The sequence below is a fragment of the Octopus sinensis genome, linkage group LG6, assembly GCF_006345805.1.
Source record: "Octopus sinensis linkage group LG6, ASM634580v1, whole genome shotgun sequence".
NCBI lineage: Eukaryota > Metazoa > Mollusca > Cephalopoda > Octopoda > Octopodidae > Octopus > Octopus sinensis.
Window position 1 is genome coordinate 48798028 of NC_043002.1, and position 22561 is coordinate 48820588.

Sequence of the window (22561 nt, forward strand, 5' to 3'; positions counted from 1 at the left end):
TAATAAGCTGACCCACCAACTTTTGTTATTCCAGATTGAGAAGACAGCTGCAACAGCACTTTGAACATGCCCTACTAAATACTGCTGTCACAGCTAACTAGTTTGTAGAATGCAGTTGGGGCATGAAGACAATTGGGAAGCTTACTATGCAATAAAGTTTTGTGTTAGACAGGGCAAAAACATTACAGAAAATTATGAATAGCTTATAGATTAACTTGTATGAGCCAAAGATTTGTCTTTTGCTGACACAAGAGGACAGGCAAGGCAAGTCCATTGGGAAGCTCATAATGTTCCCCTTTTTAGACAGTAAAGTCATCATCCACATCCACTGGGTTTCCTCTGGGTAGATCATTAACAATGAGTACTTTCGGGAAGATTTGAGGGAGTTCAGGAAAATATTTCATCACAGGAGGCCAGAACATCTGCACCAGAATAATACATCAGTCCACATTTCTATCCTGGTAACCAACTGCTTGACAGTGATATCATTAAAGGGTTATCAGTCCTCTCACTTTCTGTCTCTGACTTGCCCTATTCCTTATATTTCAATCTCTCTCATTCTTTCTTTCATCCTATCTGTTCCTTGCTGATTCTTCCTTGACAGGGAAAATTAAATGTTAAATGTTTGAAAAAAAAAAAAACGCTACTTTGAGAATGAGAAAAGAAGGATTATTTGAAAGAGATGGAAAGTTGCTGAAAAACGAACTTGTATTTGATGTTTTTGGAGCAGGAATATTATATGAATGAGGGAGAAAATGAGAGAAAGAGATAAAATGAAAAAGAGAGAGATTTGAGTAAGAGTAACCCTGTTAAAAGCAAACAATAAAAAATTAATCTGGGGTTATGAAAAAACTAGCAATAACAGTCTGTCTTACCTGTGATAATCCAAGATAGATAGATACAGTTTCTGAGACATAAAGGAATCTTCCATCACTTGCAAGTGCAAAAGCAAATCCATCAACTGACTGAAATATAGAAAAGGAAATATTCTGTAAGGTGTACAAACAACAATACTACCAAAAAAAAAAGGAGAGAATTTCATTCCTTCTTTTCAGAAAATTATACCTTCTTGTGCATCACAAAAAAACTATGCTTGATGGCAGTGTGACATATATGCATTGGATACAGATTTTGTTATAGCATAGCTTAATCAGTAAAACTTAGTGACAAAAATCATCATCATCATTGTTTATCATTATCTTCATCATTTTAACATCCACTTTTCGATGACTGCATGGGTAAAATGTAATTTGTTGAAGCAGATCTTTTACAATCAGGTGCTCTTCCTGTTGCCAATGCTTCCCCTTCACAAGGGGCTTGACAAGCTCTCATAGATGACTGGAAAAGAATGACATTCCCAACTATGACAATAGTTGATACACACAGACATACATATCCTTCTGTCAGTCTGTCTGTATGTGTATATGTGTACACACACACACACACACACACACATATAAAAGTACCATCTAACCTTTTACATACATAGATACATTCATACATATATATGATGTACATATCTATGCATGTGTCTTTGTGTTTGTGACCCACTGCTTGGCAACCAGTATTGGTTTGTCTACTTCCTATTACATTAGCAGTTCGGCAAAAGAGATGGATAGGAATAAGTATCATGCTTAAGAAAAAAGTACTGGTGTTGATTTGTCTGTCTAAACCTTCGAGGCAGTGCTCCAGCATGGGCACAATCTTAATGACTGAAACAAGTACTAGATGGAAAATAAAAAGCTTGTAAATAGATTTCTTTTGTTTGATCCCCCCCACAATGTCACCACCACCACCACCACTACCACCTAGGTTTTCTTTAGCATTAGTACTTGAGTAAATTTGTTATATGCTTCACTAATCCAAACAGAATGCTATATCATCTCTCAGGAATCAACCTCAAACATCCACTGAGTCAGTAGCCATCCTGAAAGTTTGGTACTAGAAAATTCCAGTGACAGAATCAAACAAACGATTTGGACACAATAAATTACTTTGGCCTTGTTCAATCAAATCCTGTGTACTGATGGCACTAAAGTCTGACTGAATATTCCAGAGAGGGATCCTTAGTATAAATTCGAACAAATAGATTCTGCATTGTAAATTATCGCTTCTTAAGGTCATCAAATTGACATTAGTAATTTGGATTTCGTTTCTTTGAATGAAATTATACTTATATCCTAGACTTTCTTCAAATGGTTGATAAAAAAAAAAAGAAAATTGTGCTGATTGCATACTGCATTATAATATATACTCTTTTACTCTTTTACTTGTTTCAGTCATTTGACTACGGCCATGCTAGAGCACCGCCTTTAGTCGAGCAAATCGACCCCAGGACTTATTCTTTGTAAGCCTAGTACTTATTCTATCCGTCTCTTTTGCCGAACCACTAAGTTACGGGAACATAAACACACCAGCATTGGTTGTCAAGCGATGTTGGGGGGACAAACACAGACACACAAACACACACATACACACACACACACATATATATACGTACATATGATGATTTCTTTTGAATGAAACAGTTCTAGTCCTGTAGAAGCTCCTTATATAAAATAAATTAATTTACTCTGCTATGTATTGAGTACCTTATTTACTGTGGTTAACCCCGACTCAACCCGGGACCTACATATATATATATATATATATAAATACACACACACATACACACACATACATACATATGTATGTATATGTATATATGTGTAGATAGATAAATACATAAATAGATACATAGATAATTATGGAGGGCATCTAACTGTAGAAACTTAGCCAAACTAGACATTGGAGCATGATGTAATCCTCTAACTCAAGAGAATTTGTCAAACCATTGAACTGATACCAGCATGGAAGCCAGGGGTTCGATGTTGATGATGATGATGCTTTTCTTTTCTCTTTCATATTCTTCAATTATCTAAACTTATCTAGATTCTCATATCACAATGACTTTATTCACTTTTAGTTACTCAAGATCACAATTAGAGTTATACTGATTTAGAAAAAATTAATGGGGTAAATTAATTAATTAATTAATTGATTGCTTTGACATTATTCGATTAAATCCTGTGTACTGATATCACTAAAGATTGATTGTATATTCCAGAAAGGGATGCTTAATGTCAATTCAAACAAGTAAACTTCATGTTGCAAATTATCGTCAAATCGACACTGGTAAATTGGATTTTTTTTTAATGATATGCAGGATTGATTAGATGCAGGCATTGCCATGTGGAAAAGAAGCTTGTCTTGTAATTGTGTGGTTCTGTTTGGGTTCAGTCCACTGCACAGTACCTTAGGCAAATGTTTTCTACAATAGATCCAGGCCAACCTTGTTAGTGAATTTGGCAGATAGAGACTGAGTGCAAACCTGTTGTATATATGTGTATATATGTGGATGTAAATATGTGGATATACATATGTTGTATATCATCATCATCATCTATGTGGATGTATATATGTGTGTATATATGTGGATGTATATATGTAGATATATATATATTTGTTGTATGTATATATGCATTGAAGCCTGGTGTAGCCTTCTGGCTTGCCAGCCCTCAGTCAAACCGTCCAACTCATGCCAGCATGGAAAGCAGATGTTAAATGATGATGACAATGATGATGATGATATATATATATATCTCAATCAGTGTGTCAGTGTCTGTTTGTGGCCACACTCCTACCACTCAACAACTACTGTCAGTTTATTATAAATAAACCATGACTTAATAGTTCAGTAAAAGAGATCCAATGAAATAAGTACCAAACTGAAAAGCAAATGCTGGGGTTGATTTATTTAACTAGAATCCTTCAAGGTGGTATCCCAGCAAGGTCACAGTCCAGTGACAAACGAGTAAAAGAAAAAAGATTATTTTGTAGATTTCCTTCAAGTAGTTAGAATTGTATTTAGTAACACATAAAAATATTTCGATAAAGGTTTGGCTCTTCCTTGATTATGGCAACGAGTGTTCCAGTAGATTATGATCTACTAAACATCTTGCTCTTGAAATTAATAGGCAAGTAGCCGAGCATTTCACAGATATGCATACATGCATACCCTTAAAGTAGTTCTCAGGGAGATTCAGCATGACACAGAATGTGATAAGGCCCTTTGAAATACAGATGCTACTAATTTTTGCTAGCAGAGGTGATGGGGCTTCTTTCAGTTCATGTTTACTAAATCCACTCACAAAGCTTTGGTCAGCTCAGGAGTATAGCAGAAGACATGTCCAAAGTGCTGTACAGTTGAACTGAACCTGGGACCATGTGGTTGGGAAGCAAACTTCTTATCATACAGCCAAACTCTTTTATTCCCATCAAATCTAATGCTTAAGTTTATGGTATAGTTTACCAAATTTTTATAAAAATATAAAATAAAAAAGTCTTATGCAATTATGAAATTGGTATTATTTGCATTTGCAGTTAATTTCCATAGGGTTGATTGTCTTAAAATGTTATCAGGTATATAATTAAGCAGAATCAAATATTTTGACTTGATAAAGTGAAATTTTCAATAATCCCTCAAATGCACTAATGAGCCACAATTCAAAAATTAAAATGTTGAGCAAGGCTAAAGATGATTTAAATTTCCATCTTAATTAATAATTAATGAATTGATCTGAGAAAGAGTAGCAGTACTTGTGGACTGTTTAATCTAAACAGACAGAGGGATTAGAAAAACTAAGAGTTATTAGTTTAAATTCTTACATACTAGTTGAAAATTGGGGTTGATTTAACTGATTATATCCTCTCCTAGAATTATTTCTATGTTAGAAACCAATAGTAATTCACATGTAGACTCTTATGGTTTACAAGCTTGATTTGCAACTGTGTGGTTTAGGGTTCAAACCCATTGGATGGCACAATGGGCAGATGTCTTCTACTATAGCCCTGGGCCAAACAATGCTTTGTGAGTGAATTTGGTTGATGGAAACTGGGTAGAGGCTCATTGTTTGTTTGTTTGTACATACATACATGTATGTATGCATGTATGTGATTTTGTTCCCCCACCACTAAACAGCTAGTTTTGGTTTCTTTATGTACCTGTAATTTAGTGGTTTGCCATAAGAGACTGATAGAATAAATACCAGATTTAAGAAAAAAGTTCTGGGGCTGATTTATTCAACTAAACACATCAAGAGGACAACCCAACATGGATGCACTTCAATGACTGAAGCAAGTAAAAGATAAAAGACGCATTTTTCATTGTGGTTCTGCTGGATTTGCAAGTTTGGATATTTACATCAGTTGCAAGAACAAATTATGCCAACAGCACATGGTGCCAAATTAAATTCATTTCAAAAGCTTTCTGTTAAGAATTTTAATAATGATTGTTTTCATGTGACAGCTGGAATAACAGTGAGAAAATTTCTCTGCTGGAGTGTCCGAAACCTAAATGAGGGGAAAGGTTAGTAAGATCTGTTAATATGGGTGGCAGCAGTCCTTAGAAGCATGCTTGACATAAAATGCTCTTTACTGCTACACTGTTAATATCAATAAATTAAAGGAAATTTACTGAAATTATATGGTATAAATTTCAGCAATATATATGTTTTTCTTATATTCCAACCATAGAAAACTGTTTTATAATTCAATAATAATGATTGGTTCCAGGTCAAAATACATTTGTAGTTTAATTAGGTTGTGTTACACATTTTCAATAATTTGTGAAACCAAATATAAAAAGAAAAAAAATGAAAATAATAAAGGCAGTATAAAAATCATAGTTAAGTATATGTTGAAGGTTTCAGAGTAATTTTTCTGAAAAAAGAAAAAAAGTAATAGAACGAAAATCAAAACAAAAAGGGAATGAATTTCAAAGGAAATAATAGAAGGTTGTTTTGAAAGGCTCAGTAAAAGTCGACAGGTAGCTATCTACCATCGTTTTGGCATAGTAAGAGGTGATTTCAGTGTAAGGGTCTTCTTAATGATAGTGACACTGTTTACGAAAAACTATTGAATGATAGTCCCTCTTTCATTTTCAACCTGTTCATAAATCAGGCCGAACTTGCGTATGCCTCCCATTGCAACACTGCTGGTCTTCCATTTAAGATAGATGGGCGGAGTACAGTTATGGCTCCATTTACTCCATTAGCTATTTGCATATGGCCATTAGTGGATAGCAGTGTGACAACATTCTCATGTGAAAGTGTATTATATTGTCTGCCAGTCAATGTTTTATTATAACTGTCTAATTTTTGCTGAATTGTATTAAGGATGGAGATGAGGTGGATGTAAAGTGTGAAAGAAATGCAATAGGCTAATAGCAAGATGTGTGATGTTTGAAAATATGCTCAGACTACCATCAATCAGAAGCTTGTTTTGGGTTATTTCCTTTCTTTTTTATTGAAATTTTTCTTTTATCTTTTTCCTGATGATAACTTTTACAACGGTACCAACAGTCAGTACGTGACATTATTGAAGATTTGCTGGATAGGGGCAACTTCAACCATATTTGATTCCTCATAGAAAATTCTTATACACGCTGTTTCATTTTGTCATTTATTAACATAATAAGGGTCAAACTAAAGACAGCAACTGTATTCTGCTTACTGGGGGGTTGTTTTATTCAAAGATTTCCAGTTAAGGTTTGAAATTAAAGAGCAGAGTAAAGTGCAAGATACTAATACAATGTTTATACACACACACACACACACACACACACACACACACACACACATATATATATATATACATGTATATATGTACATATATATATATATATATATATACATGTATATATGTACATACATACATATATATATATATATATATATATTATATATATATATATACATGTATATATGTATATATATATATATGTATGCATGTATATATGTACATATATATATATGTATGCATGTATATATGTACATATATATATATAAATATATATATATATATATGTATGCATATGTATATAAATATATGTATATAAATATATGTATATATATATATATTATATATATATATATATATGTGTGTGTGTTGTGTGTGTGTGTGTGTGTGTATATATATATATACATGTACACACACACACACACACACCACACACACACACACACACACACATATATATTTATATTTATATTGGTGATATATTTGTATAGATTTGTTGAAAATTATGGGGTCTATTTCAGAGAATTACCACTTTCAAATAACAATTACCATATGCTGATATTTTAGGAAGGGTTTATAAGTATATTTCAAGTATGTATTTGTGTGGTGTGTAAATTCTGGGTAAAGAATCAACCAGGAAAAATTTCAACCTCATCTTGATAAGATATCCAGGCATAAACAGGTGCTAGACCACCTTTCACTTAATTCTTTTGATCCTGTTACAATAAACCCCAGCCACACACAGTTTCTCCGAATTTCTTTTTTTTTTTTAGCAGTGTTTCTAGTTTCACATTGTTCTCTTCAGCATTAAAAAATTTTTTTTATTTGTTACAAATTCCATTGATTTATGTCAAAGAAGGAAAAAAGCTAACCTAACTGACTGAAAACTGGTAAACGATCATTTGTTTTCATACATCAGTTAAGGAAAGTTTGCATAAGGAGGCAGCCGTTATGTGACAAGGGTATTAAGAAGATGTTTATGTTTTCTTACTTTCAATGGAATAAACATAAGGATGATTTAAAATATAAAAATGAGTTGTTGGTATTGTTTAGCCCAAGGTCACCGTGATTGAAAAGTCTTATGATCAAAGGAATTTTAACTACGACCATCCCTATATAGTCCCTATATTTAGGACTATATTTTTCAATGCGTTGCTTCTTTTTTAAGAAGTTGGATATAATTTGAGTGAGATCTGATTGCTATTTCTAGCAGATCAAATAAAGAGATATAGTTTCCTTTGTAAGTTCATGAAATTCAAGTAGAATTTGATACATTTTTATAAACCTAGTAGCATTTAATTGAATCAAAATAACTATTTTGCAAAATAAGCAGCTGTTTTGAAATAAATGCTTTCTTTTTTATACTATTTGCGATACCATGCTACCTCTACTAAATCATAAATACATATCCTAACTTAATTCTCATTTTTTCCCTTGAATTAGTGACGGTTTTTTATCTGCTGACTGAGGGCAAGAGTACAGTATTATATATGTATTACAGTCTTGCCATATCCTCGGCTAACATTGAAAGTCTGCACTCTCTTTTGTTATACTTCTCTCTTGAGTATCTATATCTTGTATCTTTTACTTGTTCCAATCATTGGACTGCAGTGCTGCTATTGTCACCACTTTGAAGGGTTTCATTGGACAGATTGACCCCAGTACTTCGTTTTAAACCTGGTAATTGTTCTATCAGTTACTTTTGCTTAACTGCTAAGTTGTGGGAATATAACAAACCAACACTGATTGTTAAGCAGTGAAGGAGAGGGACAAATACAATAACAGAGAAAGAGAGAGAGAGAGAGAGAGAGAGAGAGAGATGCAAGCATGGCTGTGTGGTAAGAAGCTTGCTTTACAATTGCGTGGTTCAAGGTTCAGTTTCACTGCATGACACCTTGGGCAAATATGTTCTACTATAGTCTTGGGCCAATCGAAGCCTTTTGAGTGGATTTGGTAGACAGAAACTGAAAGAAGCCTATTGTGTACACACACACACACACATACAACATACACATACACACACAACATACATATACACACACGTGTGTGTGTGTGTATGTATAATATATGTGTGTGTTCACTCTGCAGGACAGTTGGTGTTAGGAGGGGCATCTAGCCATAAAACACCATGCCAAAACAGACACTGAAGCCTGGTGCAGTCCTCTGCCAAGCCAGCTTCCTTCAAACCGCCCAACCCATGCTAGCATGGAAAGCAGATGTTAAATGATGATGATGATGATATATATATATATATATATATATATATATATATATACATACATACATACATACATACATACACAATGAGCTTTCACAGATTCTGTTTATCAAATTCACTCATAATGTATTGGTTACCCCTGGGCTATAGTGGAAGACAATTGCCCAAAGTGCCATGCAATGGAACTGAACCTAAAACACATGGTTGTAAAGCAAGCTTCTTAACCACATATCTATGCCTGCGTAAGGTTGATAGTAATGTTGATATACTACTGAGGTTGACTGCCTTTTATCCTTTCAGGGTTGATAAAAATAAATACCAGTTGAGTACTGGGGTTGATGTAATCAACTTATTCTTACTCACCTGAAATTGCTGGCCTTGTGCCAAAATTTGAGATCAATATTTATAGTTAGTAACTAGAAACTAAACAAATAGTTAATAGATTAAACTGAATATACTGCTCTTTTTTTTAACTGCTCAAAACCTTTGTATGTAATTTGTAGCTGGAAATATTTAGTGTAAAGTGATTCTCTGCTGCTGATGGTAGCATTTATTTACATTATTATCTCATAAATAGCAAATAATATCATGTTAGGCTACATAAAGGTTTCTACCCAACTTTTTATTTATTTATTTATTACTTATTTATTGTTTCACAAAGGGTGATTTCACAATGGTATGGAAAAGAAAACTTGAAAAAAGGTAAAAAAAACCGGAAAAATGGAATTGACAATAGATAACTTGATGAATGAATGAATAAATAAATGGATAAACAAATAATTTTAAAAACTACATAGAATGATAATGACTTTTCTTTTATATACAGATGAAATAGGTAGGCTCAGTAATGGTGAATTTACATCTTTTTTAAAACCTAAGACTACACACACGCATACTCATACACACATGCATGCCACTCATACACACATGCATGCCACTCATACACACATTCAAGCACACATACATTGTAACACATTCATATACACATGTATTTATATATATATATATATATAATATATATATATATATATATATATAATCTTAAGATTTATAAATGTAAATTCTAATGCATCAGTTGACCTATACATACACACACATGTATGTGAATATATATATATAAATAAATTATTTTCCTTTACTATTATAATCTAAATATTCAACTGCCAATAAAAGAATATATATATATATGTATATATATGTGTGTGTGCATGTGTATAAATATCTATATGTGTGTATCTATCTATCTATCTATCTATCTATCTATCTATCTATCTATCTATCTATCTATCTATCTATTACTCTGTGTATCTCCATCCATCTATATATATATATGTATATCATGATACATGTATATTTATTATGTATATTTTTCTGTAACTGTAGATTAGCTATTTGACTCTTAGTTGAGAGAATATTTATTAAGCAGCTAACTAATGAAATATCTGCTGTGCTGTTTCCAAAACTTAATATGAAGGAATAGTTGAGTAGAGGCTCGGGTAATTTATTAGCTAATAAAACTTGAAGAAATTATGGGTTGTCACCAGTAATTAAGTTGATGCCAGATTTTACCATTTTTTCCTCGTTGCAATTGCATAAAAGTAGAAAAAGAGGAAAAGAACATAGTTGAAAGAAGGCATAAATGGTAGAAAGAAAGATGTGGTGTAATCCAAAGAAAGACTTTTCCTATTTTTCTAAATTTAACATTTGCTCAGAATGTTATTTTCTTAAAAGATCTGGACAGTTTAGCACACACACACACACACACACACACACACACACACACACACACACACACACACACACACACATGGACACACACACGCACACACACACATGCATGCACGTACACACACACATGCACGCACGCACCCCCACACACACTTGCTCAGAATAGAAGCTTATATTTAAAACTGTCTCTTTTCTTTAACAGAACATACTTATTGTAAAATTAGTAAACTTATTAACAGTAAATGTTAGTTGACTATCCAATCCACAGTTAAAGAAAATGAAATATAAATATGTATACACATATCATGATTTTTATACATCCATACACACACACACATGCAGACACACACACACACACACACACACACACACACACACATGTATATATATACATATATAGATGGATGGATGGACGGACGGACGGATGGATGAACGGAGAGACAGATAGACAACAGACAGACAGACAGATAGATAACAGCAAATTTATTTCACTCAGTCAACTTTTAGCATTTATTATTTATCAATACAGATCATTGCTAATTTCTTTGAATTCTATCATATTACTCTAATGAATGAGTTAGTCTGGAGGTTGGTTCAACCTTGAGCTACAGTTCTAGACTATAATAGTAATTATAACAGCAATTGTTATCTAATGTAAAACCTAAAAACAATTACTACAACTGAGTGCTAACATTAGAAATAACATGACAAAAATAAGTGCTATATATCAAGTGAAAAGAAGAGAATGGATTATGAAATGTGGAAGTATAATGTTAAATGGATAATGTTAATTATTTTATCCTTCTCATCATCATTATTGTTTTACTGTCCACTTTTCCATTCTGGAGTTTATTGAGACAGATTTTCTATGGCTGGATGCCATTCTTGTTACTAGCCCTTGTTTTATATCCAAGCAGGGTAGTATTTTCCCAGTCAGGCATGCTTGTGCAGAGTATTGGTAATGAACACCACCGCTTGTATGATAGTGACTCTCATTTACAATTATCATGCAATGTCAAGATAAAGAGACTCAACATGCATAGATGCACACATACATACACACACACACACACACACACACACACACTCAAACATGCACATGCATATATAAATGCATGCATAGATGAGTGAGTATGTATGTGTATATATATATATATATATATATTATATATACAAAGACAGATTTCTTTCCATTTCTGTCAACCAAATCTGCTCAGAAAACTTTGACTGTCATGGGGCAAATGTAGAAGACACTTGCCCAAGGTGCCACACAGTGGGACTGAACCTGAAACCATTTTGTTGGGAAGGAAACTTCTTACCTACATAACCATGCCTGAACCTTCTTGCCTACACAGTTGCACTTACACCTTTTACAAATTTTTTCTTGTCTTTATGTCTAATGTTACATATGTATGTTGAAGGTTGATGCTTTCATCACCACCATGATTTTATATCCTCTTTTCCATGCTAATTGTTAGTTTTATCTTGCAAATTTATCATCACCAACTTTATATGGCTTTGCACTTCAAAAAAATAATTCAAAATAAAACATAAACACAACCATTCACATTATTGCTTACATAAAGTCTTTTGTGAGGATGATTTGATTGGAAAGAAATCTGAACATAATATCAGATAAGTGTAAAGCACACACCACTATACCCTATTCAGGTGAAGGGTCTTGTGTTTTCAGGTACTTGGTAAGTTCACCAGTGATGGTGCTATGAAAAAAAGTACAGTACACTCTGAAGTGGCTGGCATTCAAAAGGAAATCCAGTAATAGAAACCATGCCAAAACTGACTTTGGAGTTCAGTGTAGGCCTCTGACTCATCAGTCCATGTCAAACTCTCCAACCCATGTCAGCATGGAAAAAGGAACATTAAAGGATGGTAATGATGATGATGATGAATTAGAAACTATAGTATGAATGCGATCAACAATGTTGATCAATGCTGGCCAAAATGATTGAATTATCTAGCAGCACCAATATTTACTTTATCAATATGAAAAAGATGAAAATCTAGGTTGATCTTGGTAGAATTTGAAATGTGAGCCTAATACAGAGTTAGATGATTCTTGTCTGCTATGATCAGTGTATGTACTTTTATGCACCAAATGCCTATATGAGAGGTTCTCTCAAGGCTAATAATGCAGTATTTGGTGTTCTAACAAGACATCTACATGAAATTGGACATAAATATTGCCTATAAGCAAATATTTGGTTATGTTGATATGCTAAGCTGAAGTCCTCCTCTGCTCATGTCAGTAGCATTTATGCACATTGTAATCCAGTGGAAGGAATTCTTTATGCTATGTGCATTGTGTCCCTACCCACCACTTGACAACTGGCATTGGTTTGTTTATGCATCCATAACTTAGTGATTCTGCAAAAGAGACTGATTCCATAAACATCAGACATAAAAATATAAGTACTGAGGTCAACTTGTTTGACTAAAACCCTTTAAAGTAGTACTTTACTTGTACTTGTACTTGTGACGGCGTTCACCTAGGGCAGGTTGAGCCGGCTTCTTCTCTGGTCCTAACGGCGTCACAAACCATGGCGGCCCACACTCGATGGTGCTGTGCGAGGTCACTGGACATTGCGAGCCATTCGCAGTTCCATCTGCACAGACTGACCACCTGCGGACCTGAGAGTTCGGAGAGGTGCTCCTTTATCGTTGTTGCCCAGGTCTTCAGCTGCCCACCCCTGCGTTTGTGCCAGCTGGGAAGTGGAGGTGGGAGGAGGACATCGCGAATCAGCTCACCCTCTGGAATCCTTTAAAGTAGTACCCCAGCATTACCACAGTACAATGATTGAAACAAGTAAGAGATAGAAAGGTAGGTAGTAAAATGATGATGATAGATTAAGCATATATGATCAAGTATATATAAAATGTTGAATGTAAATAATTGCATTGAACAAGAAGATGAATAGATTTACATAAAGTCTAAAAAGTCTGAAGTATTAGAAAGAGGAAGAGTGTTAGCACAAGTTGCTAAATCACCAAAAATGGTGTCGGTAGAGAAAAGTAATGCAAATTGATCTGAATTCTTTCTTTCCACTGAGTGGAAGCATTTGAATGTATTCAGAATGAAGATTAATAAAGCTATTTTACCTTTTCATTCATTACTTGTACATTTCTTTACTTTTTCACATTTTTACGAGTTTGGTTAATTAAGGAAGAATGTATTTGTAGCTGCTTTCTTGTTTAGCATCTCTTGAATGAATGGATAATACATACACACACACCATTATGTATGTGTGAGCGTGTTTATATATATATATATATATACATACATGTTGAACTGATCAAATATTCAATTAGATATATTTGAATTATTATCCAAAATCAGGTAATATATTAGCATTCGTTAACAGCCAGAATCTGCTTCATGAATTGTAGAATTAATTTGTAATTAATCAAGAGTTTTGGCTGCAGAATTAAGATAGCCAGAAAATTCACATTTGTTTGAATTATCTAAGAGTTCTCATTAACAAAAAAGAAAAAAAAAAAAGAAAAGCAAAACAAGAAAAAAGCCTAAAAATAGCAAAGCAAATTATATTAATTTGGATTTGAAATAAAAATTATCCAGATTGTGAAACACATTCAGGAGCAATGCAAAAATTATTTGAAGGATGATGCTGGAAATTTCTATACTTTGGTATCATACATTGGCCTATGAAAAGTTTTTACTCACATATTCATTTTTAACTTTTTCTAATTAGATATGTTTTCTATTCTTTGTAGATACAGGCATAAATTTGATTGAGTTTTTAGATTAATTGTAATTCAATTTGATATAACACAATGAAAACCATTGGGGGGAAAAAAAAAGATGTTGAATTTGTATGTGAGCAAATCATCTGCTGGTATCAGTGTAGGGAGTCCAATAAAAGAAACAACTGAAGTTTTTGAGCTCAATATCTAAAAATAGAAGGGCCATGGGAATGGGAACTGTAGTGAGTGAGTATATTAGTTTATGTTATGACCATAAAGAATTAAAGTTTCTGGGTCCAAATAAATGGGGCTTACCAATGTAATGTGTATATACATGTATGTTTGTATGTAGTGTGTGTGTGTGTGTGAGTGTGTGCACGCACGCATGTGCAAATTATACCCCAAGAATGATGGAAAGTTATACTGATTGAAAGGTAGTATGGGTGGAAAAATAAAAGACTGAAGTTATGGTGTGAGAAAGAAAAAGACAACAAAGAAGAAAAAACAACAAACTCAAGCACCATCCTAATTTGATTTTCCTTCCTCTTAGCATTTTGACACTTTGTATGTAATAAATAAATATACATTTTTTTTTCATTTTTCCATTCTTCTCCAACAAAGCCTCCAGCTCAAAACATTAGATTCCTCTTCTACATTAAAAAAATATAATTTATTCCATTCTGTGAACTTTTAGCATTTATTATTTATCAATGTATTAAGGTAGTGAGCTGGCAGAAACGTTAGCATGCCAGGTGAAATGCTTAGCGGTATTTTGTCTGCCGCAACGTTCTGAGTTCAAATTCTGCTGAGGTTGATTAAATAAGTACCAGTTATGCACTGAAGTTGATATAATTGACTTAATCCGTTTGTATGTCCTTGTTTGTCCTCTCTGTGTTTAGCCCCTTGTTGGTAGTAAAGAAATAGGTATTTTATTTGTCTTTATGTTCTGTGTTCAAATTCCACTGAGGTCAACTTTGCCTTTCATCCTTTTGGGGTCGATAAATTAAGTACCAGTTGCATACTAGGATTGATCTAATCGACTGGCCCCCTTCCCCACAAAAGTTTGGGCCTTGTGCCTATAGTAGAAAAGATTATTTATCAATGCATGGTGGTATTTCATCCATTTTCACTCTGTGAGTTCAAATTCTGATGCAGTCAACTTTGCCTTTCATCCTTTCAGTGTCAGTAAAATAAGTACCAGTTGAGTACTGGTGTCAATGTAATCAACTATACCCCTCCCCCAAATTTCAGGCCTTGTGCCTATTGTAGAAAGGATTATTCTTCAATGCACACCATTGCTAATGAGTGAATTAGTCTGAAGGTTGGTTCAACTTTGAGTCGCAATTGTAGATTATTAGTAATCTTGTTTACTATTGGGGTTTAAACCATCAACCTTGAGCCTTTACATAATTATTCAAGGAGCCTCTATATAGTTACTTTAGATTGCTTGAAATAACTAGCTTAAAAAAGGAATCAGATAGTGGATAATGTAATCCTGGACAGAGTGCTTGAAAATAAGATAAGATTGTCATTGTTGGAATGCCTTTAATCATAGGTCTGATCATACAGAGCTCATCTGGGATTAAACAGCAACAATGACATTCAAATTGTATTTAAAAATCTATAATGCAATAAGAGATGGAGATAGCAGAGACAACAGAGCTTTGAAGTAGATTGTTTCTGAGTTCATATGTGTGTGTGTGTGTGTGTGTGTGTGTGTGTGTGTGTGTGTGTGTGTGTGTGTGTGTGTGTGCGCGTGTGTGTAGGTGCGGGCATGGCTGTGACAGTCATAGGTGTGGCTGTGTGTTTGAGAAGTTTACTTCCTAACCACAAAGTTTTGCATTCAGTCATACTATATGACAACTTGGTAAAGTGTTTTCTACTTTTCCAAGTTATCAGATAGCCTTGAGCCAATCAAAGTGAATTTGGTAAATGGAAACTTATGAAGCCCCTTGTAAATACATACATATTTGCCAGCTTGCCTGCCTGTCTACCTACCTACCTACCTACCTGTCTGCCTGCCAGCATACCTACCTACCTACCTACCTACCTACCTACCAACCTACCAACCTACCAACCTACCTACCTACCTACCTACCTAACTCTCTCTCATTCTCTGTATATATATATCTGATGGCTGAATAACAGAAGAGATGGCAGTGTGGATTTCCATCTCGGCATCTGAAACTCGGAGTTTTGTCATGGCTACCAAATAATTGTCATATATTACATTTACAGATATATATATATATATATTTATATACTCACACACACACAGAGTTTTCATTATTGATCAAAATTTAACTGTGATTTTATGAACATGTAAAATATATGGATGCTTAGTACAAGGTGTCTGCCATAACAGTGAGATCAAGACTGCTTCAAGAAGAAATACCTTAGACCTAATTAACACTATTGACCTTCATCAGGTGAGATAACATGGTTATCTATTGCAGCTATATAAAATCATGCTTGTAGAGAAAAGTGGTTGTTAAAATGATGATGATGATTATACTTTCAATTTAATAGATATGTTTAAAAATATGAAAAGATTAATAAAATATTCAAAATTCTTATTTGTTAAAGTTTACAGAGTTTCTTAATGATTTTTAATTTATTAAGATTTTTAGAATAGTCATGTCACTGAATATTTGGACTTGGGATTTGTTTATGTAATTTCCTGGCAATAATGTTTGTAGGAATACCTAGGAGGAATTCCATCCAGGCTTTCTTTTAATTGCTGTTTGGTTGCATTAAATAAAAATATTTTTTTGTTAGAAGATAAAAAATTCATTGCAATTGTGAAGTATCAAGTGTGTTAATGAAGCAATTTATATCTCAAGTAGATTCAATTTATTTGTTTTATCGAATTTATATAATTTCACAAAAGTAAGAAATATGATATTGATCAGTTTGATATGAGGACTGTCTAAATATTTCAATACTATTATTCAGAAAATTTAAGTGATACCTTTGAAAAAAAATCTAATTTTTGACTTCTTTATTAAGAAGACTGTGATCTAGTAATCCTACCGAACATGATGGTAAACTGAAATAATTTTGGTGTTCAGTTAAGATCAGAGAGTTTCAAACTTTTGTGTGAAATATTTGTTTGAAAGCTAACAGACAGTTGGAGACAGTCATATCCTAAACAAATCCCGAAAGCAGTCAATTTCTTGCAATTTTGTATTTTCTTTGCTTTCAACAATCCTATATCTTACTGAATGAGTGAAGAGCATGTTTACATTTTTATCCTGGACAGGTGTGCAAACAAGCGGGAATTCAGTACATAATGCTTATGACCTCCTCTCTCTATTTGTTCCTTATTGTGTACAAATGTATAAGCTGCTTACTACAGTGGTGGCATGGCTTAAGGATTATTACAAAATACAGCAAGATTAACAGGTATAAGAAAGTAATTATAGATTGCTGTATGCCGCAAGAATAAGAGGTGGCTTTTTTAAAAAACATAGAAGTATTTAAAATTAGAAATTTAAAATTTCCTTGTGGCTAGATGTGTATTTTAAAAATATTAAATTACTTTAATTTCAAAGATAATTTAATGTAGTAGTGTGAATTTATGAAAACATTCAAGGAAGGCTATACTGTTATAATACAGTTACCATTTTTATATTCCATTTGATATTTCAATGTTTGCCTTTTAGTTATAATTTATAGCCAGTGTTTTATGAACATATACTTCTTTTACAATATAAGTGTGTCTCTTTATTTCCTATCTTTCTCTTTCCTTCTCTCTCTGTTGTCTGTCAGTTTGTCTCTGTCTATTTCTCTATCGCATGTGCATGCATGCATGTGAACACATACATACATACATACATACATACATACATACATACATACATATACTTAGATACTGATCAAAGTGGAATACATTGGATTGCTGTGAGGAAATTGGAAAACGACCGCTAACGACCGGTCGTTCACCTCAAATCGACAGGCCTGGTCGGCGTTTGTGAGAGATGCAGCATTGAGGATGAATGAAGCCAGCTCAACCCACCCCGTGGTGAATGCTGTAAGAAGAAGAAATTGGAAAGGTTTAACATTTTGGGAAGAACTAACAAAGTTTCTTGCCTGAAACTTAAAACTTACCCTCTTCCTTATAGCAAATCAATTTATTTCACTTCAGAACTATTTATACTCACTGCCCACAAACTGCTAACATTGACCATCTATAGTATCCTACAGTTTACTTAATTATTTGCATATAGAAAATTATAATAGTAAATATATGTGAACAAATATTTCTATGAGTATTTGATGACATATTCTTGGAAATATCTACATAGTTATATACATCCACATACCACCCCCACCTATCTTGTATGTTTAAATATGTATGTATGTGCATGACATGTGTATTTCCCAAAAATTCCAGATTCAAAAGGCTAGAATTATAGCTGAGAGAGTAAGAAAGATATTAAATTGGGTAAAAAAAGGAGCCAAAATTCAGGAGAGAAATGATGATGAGTGTGAATTGCAGTGGAATCTACTTTAAAATAAATAGCACAGAAATAATTTATACCAAGAATAAGATGGAGTTCAATAAATTTTAAAGAAATTCATTTCTATACTTTAGAGGTAGGTACACAAATGGCTGTGTGATAAAGAAGTTTGCTTTGCAACTACAGGATTTCAGGTTCTGTCTCATTGTGAGGCACCTTGGGCAAGTGTCTTCTACTATAGGCTCTGAACAACCAATGCCTTGTGAATGAATTTAGTTGACAGAAGTTGTGTGGAAGACTGTTGTACATGCAAGTGTGTGTGTATATGTGTGTGTGTGTATGTGTGCATGTGCATGTATCACACACATACACACATATATGAGTCTTTGTAGTTACACTTGCCCTCAACACACACACACTTCTTGACAGCTGATATCAGTCTGTTTATGTCCTTGTAACTAAGCATCGGATCAATAGTAAAAAAAACCCTCAAGAATGGACATATTACTGTTGAGTGAGGGTCTATTTTAGCTGTAGCATTAGTGTCCCAGGAGAATTAATGATCCTCAATTAATGATTCTCAATTCCCCATCCACTAATTATTTAAACTGTGTCCATTGAGCCACAATCTGTAACCAAAGGGGGTCATAGTCACACAGCAATATGTGTTTCATGTATTTTAATAGTCAGTTAACTTGGTGCTGTAGATACTGTTGACTGTTGGTCTCTCTGTGAAAAACTCTTCCAACCTCCCACAGGTTTTATTTTAAATCCTGTTTGGAGTGTACGCATCATCCTCATTCACTTAATCTATGTAAAGGGCTTCAGTTCAGTGGTCAGCCAAATCAACCAGACTTTGAGTAAGAAATCAGAATATTCTAAAATTCAAATGCTGTGATAATTACATGGCACTCATGTAAAAAAGCAAGGAAATATTATATGATGCAGTCTTGGTTCCTGTACATAGGTAGAACATCTAATGATCATAGCTTAAATGTCTTTACTTCATCACAGTTGACCTGGGGTTAAAGAGCAACAACAAAAACTCTCATAATCTATGCATCACAACGTTTGGAAAATGGCAGAAATAATAATTTTATCAGCAAGTATCTTTTATCTTTTACTTGTTTCAGTTAATAGAATGTGGCCTTGAAGGGTTTAGTTAAATAAGTCAACTCCTGTATTTATACAAGTCTGGTACTAATTTTATTTGTATCTTTTGCCAAACTGCTTAGTTACAAGGACACAAACAGACTGATATCAGCTGTCAAGAGGTGTGTGCATGTTGAGGGCAAGTGCAACTACAAAGACTCATATATATGTGTGTGTGCGTATGTTTGTGTGATGCATGCATATACATGCACATGCTCACATGCACACACACACGCACATACACACATATATACACACAACTGCATGTACAACAGTCTTCCACACAACTTCTGTCAACCAAATTCATTCACAGGGCATTGGTTGTCCAGAGCATATAATAGAAGACCCTTGCCCAAGGCACCTCACAATGAGACAGAACCTGAAATCATGTAGTTGCAAAGCAAACTTTTTTACCACACAGCCATTTGTGTACTTATAAAGTATAGGAATGAATTTCTTTAAAATTGATTGAACTCCATCTTGTTCTGGGTATAAATTATTTCTGTGCTATTTATTTTAAAGTAGATTCCAATACTGCAATTCACACTCATCATCATTTCTCTCCTGAATTTTGGCTCCTTTTTTTTTTTACCCAATTTAATATCTTTCTTACTCTCTCATCTATAATTCTAGCCTTTTGAATCTGGAATGTTTTGGAAATACACATGTCATGCACATACATACATTCTCAAATACATGTGCAAGCATACTCATATATACATGCTCAATTTTATTATAAATAATTATGTTGTTATGTAAGCTCTTAACCCTTCATAGACAAAACTTACTGAGGTTCTTACAATGAAAAATAAACAAGATGGCAATAATTTCATGAGACACAAAATAATGAGGGTGTTGTTATCTAAAATTCTGAAAGTAAAATAGGAGTCAGGAAATGCAGAAAAATAAACATTTTCTTGAAAATACCAGCTCTTCTGTCTTTCTAATGCAAAGATGGAAGTTCAATATATTGTCCTGATTGTTTTCGAAGGGTTAAGATGGAACAGATGCTGAAGCAGTAAAGTGTCATACTAAATTTCATTCTCAAAGATACTGTCCACCACTAGCCAAGAGTAAATTCTTGTAACCGTTTTTGTCACAAGCCATTGAGGTAGCTTCTATGTAGTGCATCGACCTGTTAGAAACATCTGCTATATTTTCTCAATTCCTACTTCATCATCATCATCATCATCATCATCATCATCATCTTCAACATTTGACATCCATATTTTGTGCTGGCAAGGGTTGGATGGTTTGACAGGATTCAACAGATCAGAGGACCATAAAATTCCAATGTTTTTTTCAGCATGGTTTCTGCAGCTGGACAATATTCCTAAAGCCAACCACTTTATAGTGTGTACTGAGTGCTTTTTGTGTTACTAGTGTTTGTGAGGTTGCCAAGTAGCTCACAAGACAAGACATCCTGATTGAGGGTTTATACTAGGTGTTGAGAGGCAAGAGCATGATAGAGAGATAGGAACAAATGTCTTGCTGTAGAGGAGACACATGTTTATGCAAGTGACACATTGAAATGATAAACAGGTGAGCTGGTTGTGGCTACAGCTTAAACACCTTCGGTTATAGGTCTGCTCAATCTGGTCTAACTTGCTGACTTGGGGGCTAATCTTCCACCGCCACCACCACCACCACCACCACTGTCATCACAAGGACTCCTATTAATACTATATGAGTCACTGTATTTTGATTCCTCTGTGTAGCATCTGAGTTCAGGTCCTGTTAAAGTCAGCATTTGAATATAGTAAGTACCAAATATAATCATGGTTTGAATCTATTAATATTTTTCCTTCCTTTCCTAACAAAAAATTTGGCTTTGTGTCAATGTATTTCTTGAGTTTAAAACATTTTTGTGAAATAACAAACTAATTCCCAAGAAGCTTTTTAAAAAGTTTGTCATTGGCTTAAGTGGTAATCTCCTTACCAGGACAAAATTAGTAAAAATAGGTTGTTAAAGATCAGAGTTTAAAATCAGGACTGCATCTGCTAATTAGGAATACATGGTAAACAACCACCACCACCACCACCGCCATTATCATCATTTAACATCCCCATTTCCATGATTGCATGGATCACATGGAATGGATCACTTCAGTTTGGCTCACAAATTTTTAATTATGTCTTTTTAACTAAACAGTCTGAAACTTCGTATACTGGTGTAATTTCTTATGCTGAACACGGTTTACTTTCAACATTTTTGACAAAATTACGTATTTTAGAAGTTATTTTGTGCTAAAGTTGTCGTATTTGGGTTAATACGACAGTCAACAATAAGTAATCAGCTGAAGAAACCTACTGCTATTTGCAATAATAATCAAAGAGCAACAACTTCTGGGACATATCCTCTAAATGTATTTTTCAACCACATGTGAATTATTCAGAGTATTCTCATTTAGTAGAGATGACCCGAAAGTTGTTGCTCTTTGATTACTACCACAAACTGCAGTAGGTTTCTTCAGCTGAATACATATCATTGATTGGTTAAAATTACCCAAATATGATAACTTTAACATGAAATAACTTCTAAAATACGAAATTTTGTCAAAAACATTGAGAGTAAACCAAGCTCAGTGTGAGAAATTATACCAGTATACGAAGTTTCAAACTGTTTATTTTTTAAAAATATAACTGAAAAATCTGTGAGCCA

The 22561-nt window shown here is 33.8% G+C and overlaps 1 protein-coding gene across 2 annotated transcripts in view; it reads right to left on the reverse strand.

Moving 5' to 3' along the window:
- LOC115213084 (neuronal PAS domain-containing protein 3-like) overlaps positions 1–22561 on the reverse strand; it is a 357535-nt gene that overhangs the window by 55713 nt on the left and 279261 nt on the right. For both annotated transcript variants that reach the window (XM_029782003.2, XM_036503882.1), the window contains one exon: positions 876–965. In XM_029782003.2, the coding sequence (XP_029637863.1) occupies positions 876–965 (90 nt within the window). The remainder of the gene's footprint in view (positions 1–875; positions 966–22561) is intronic.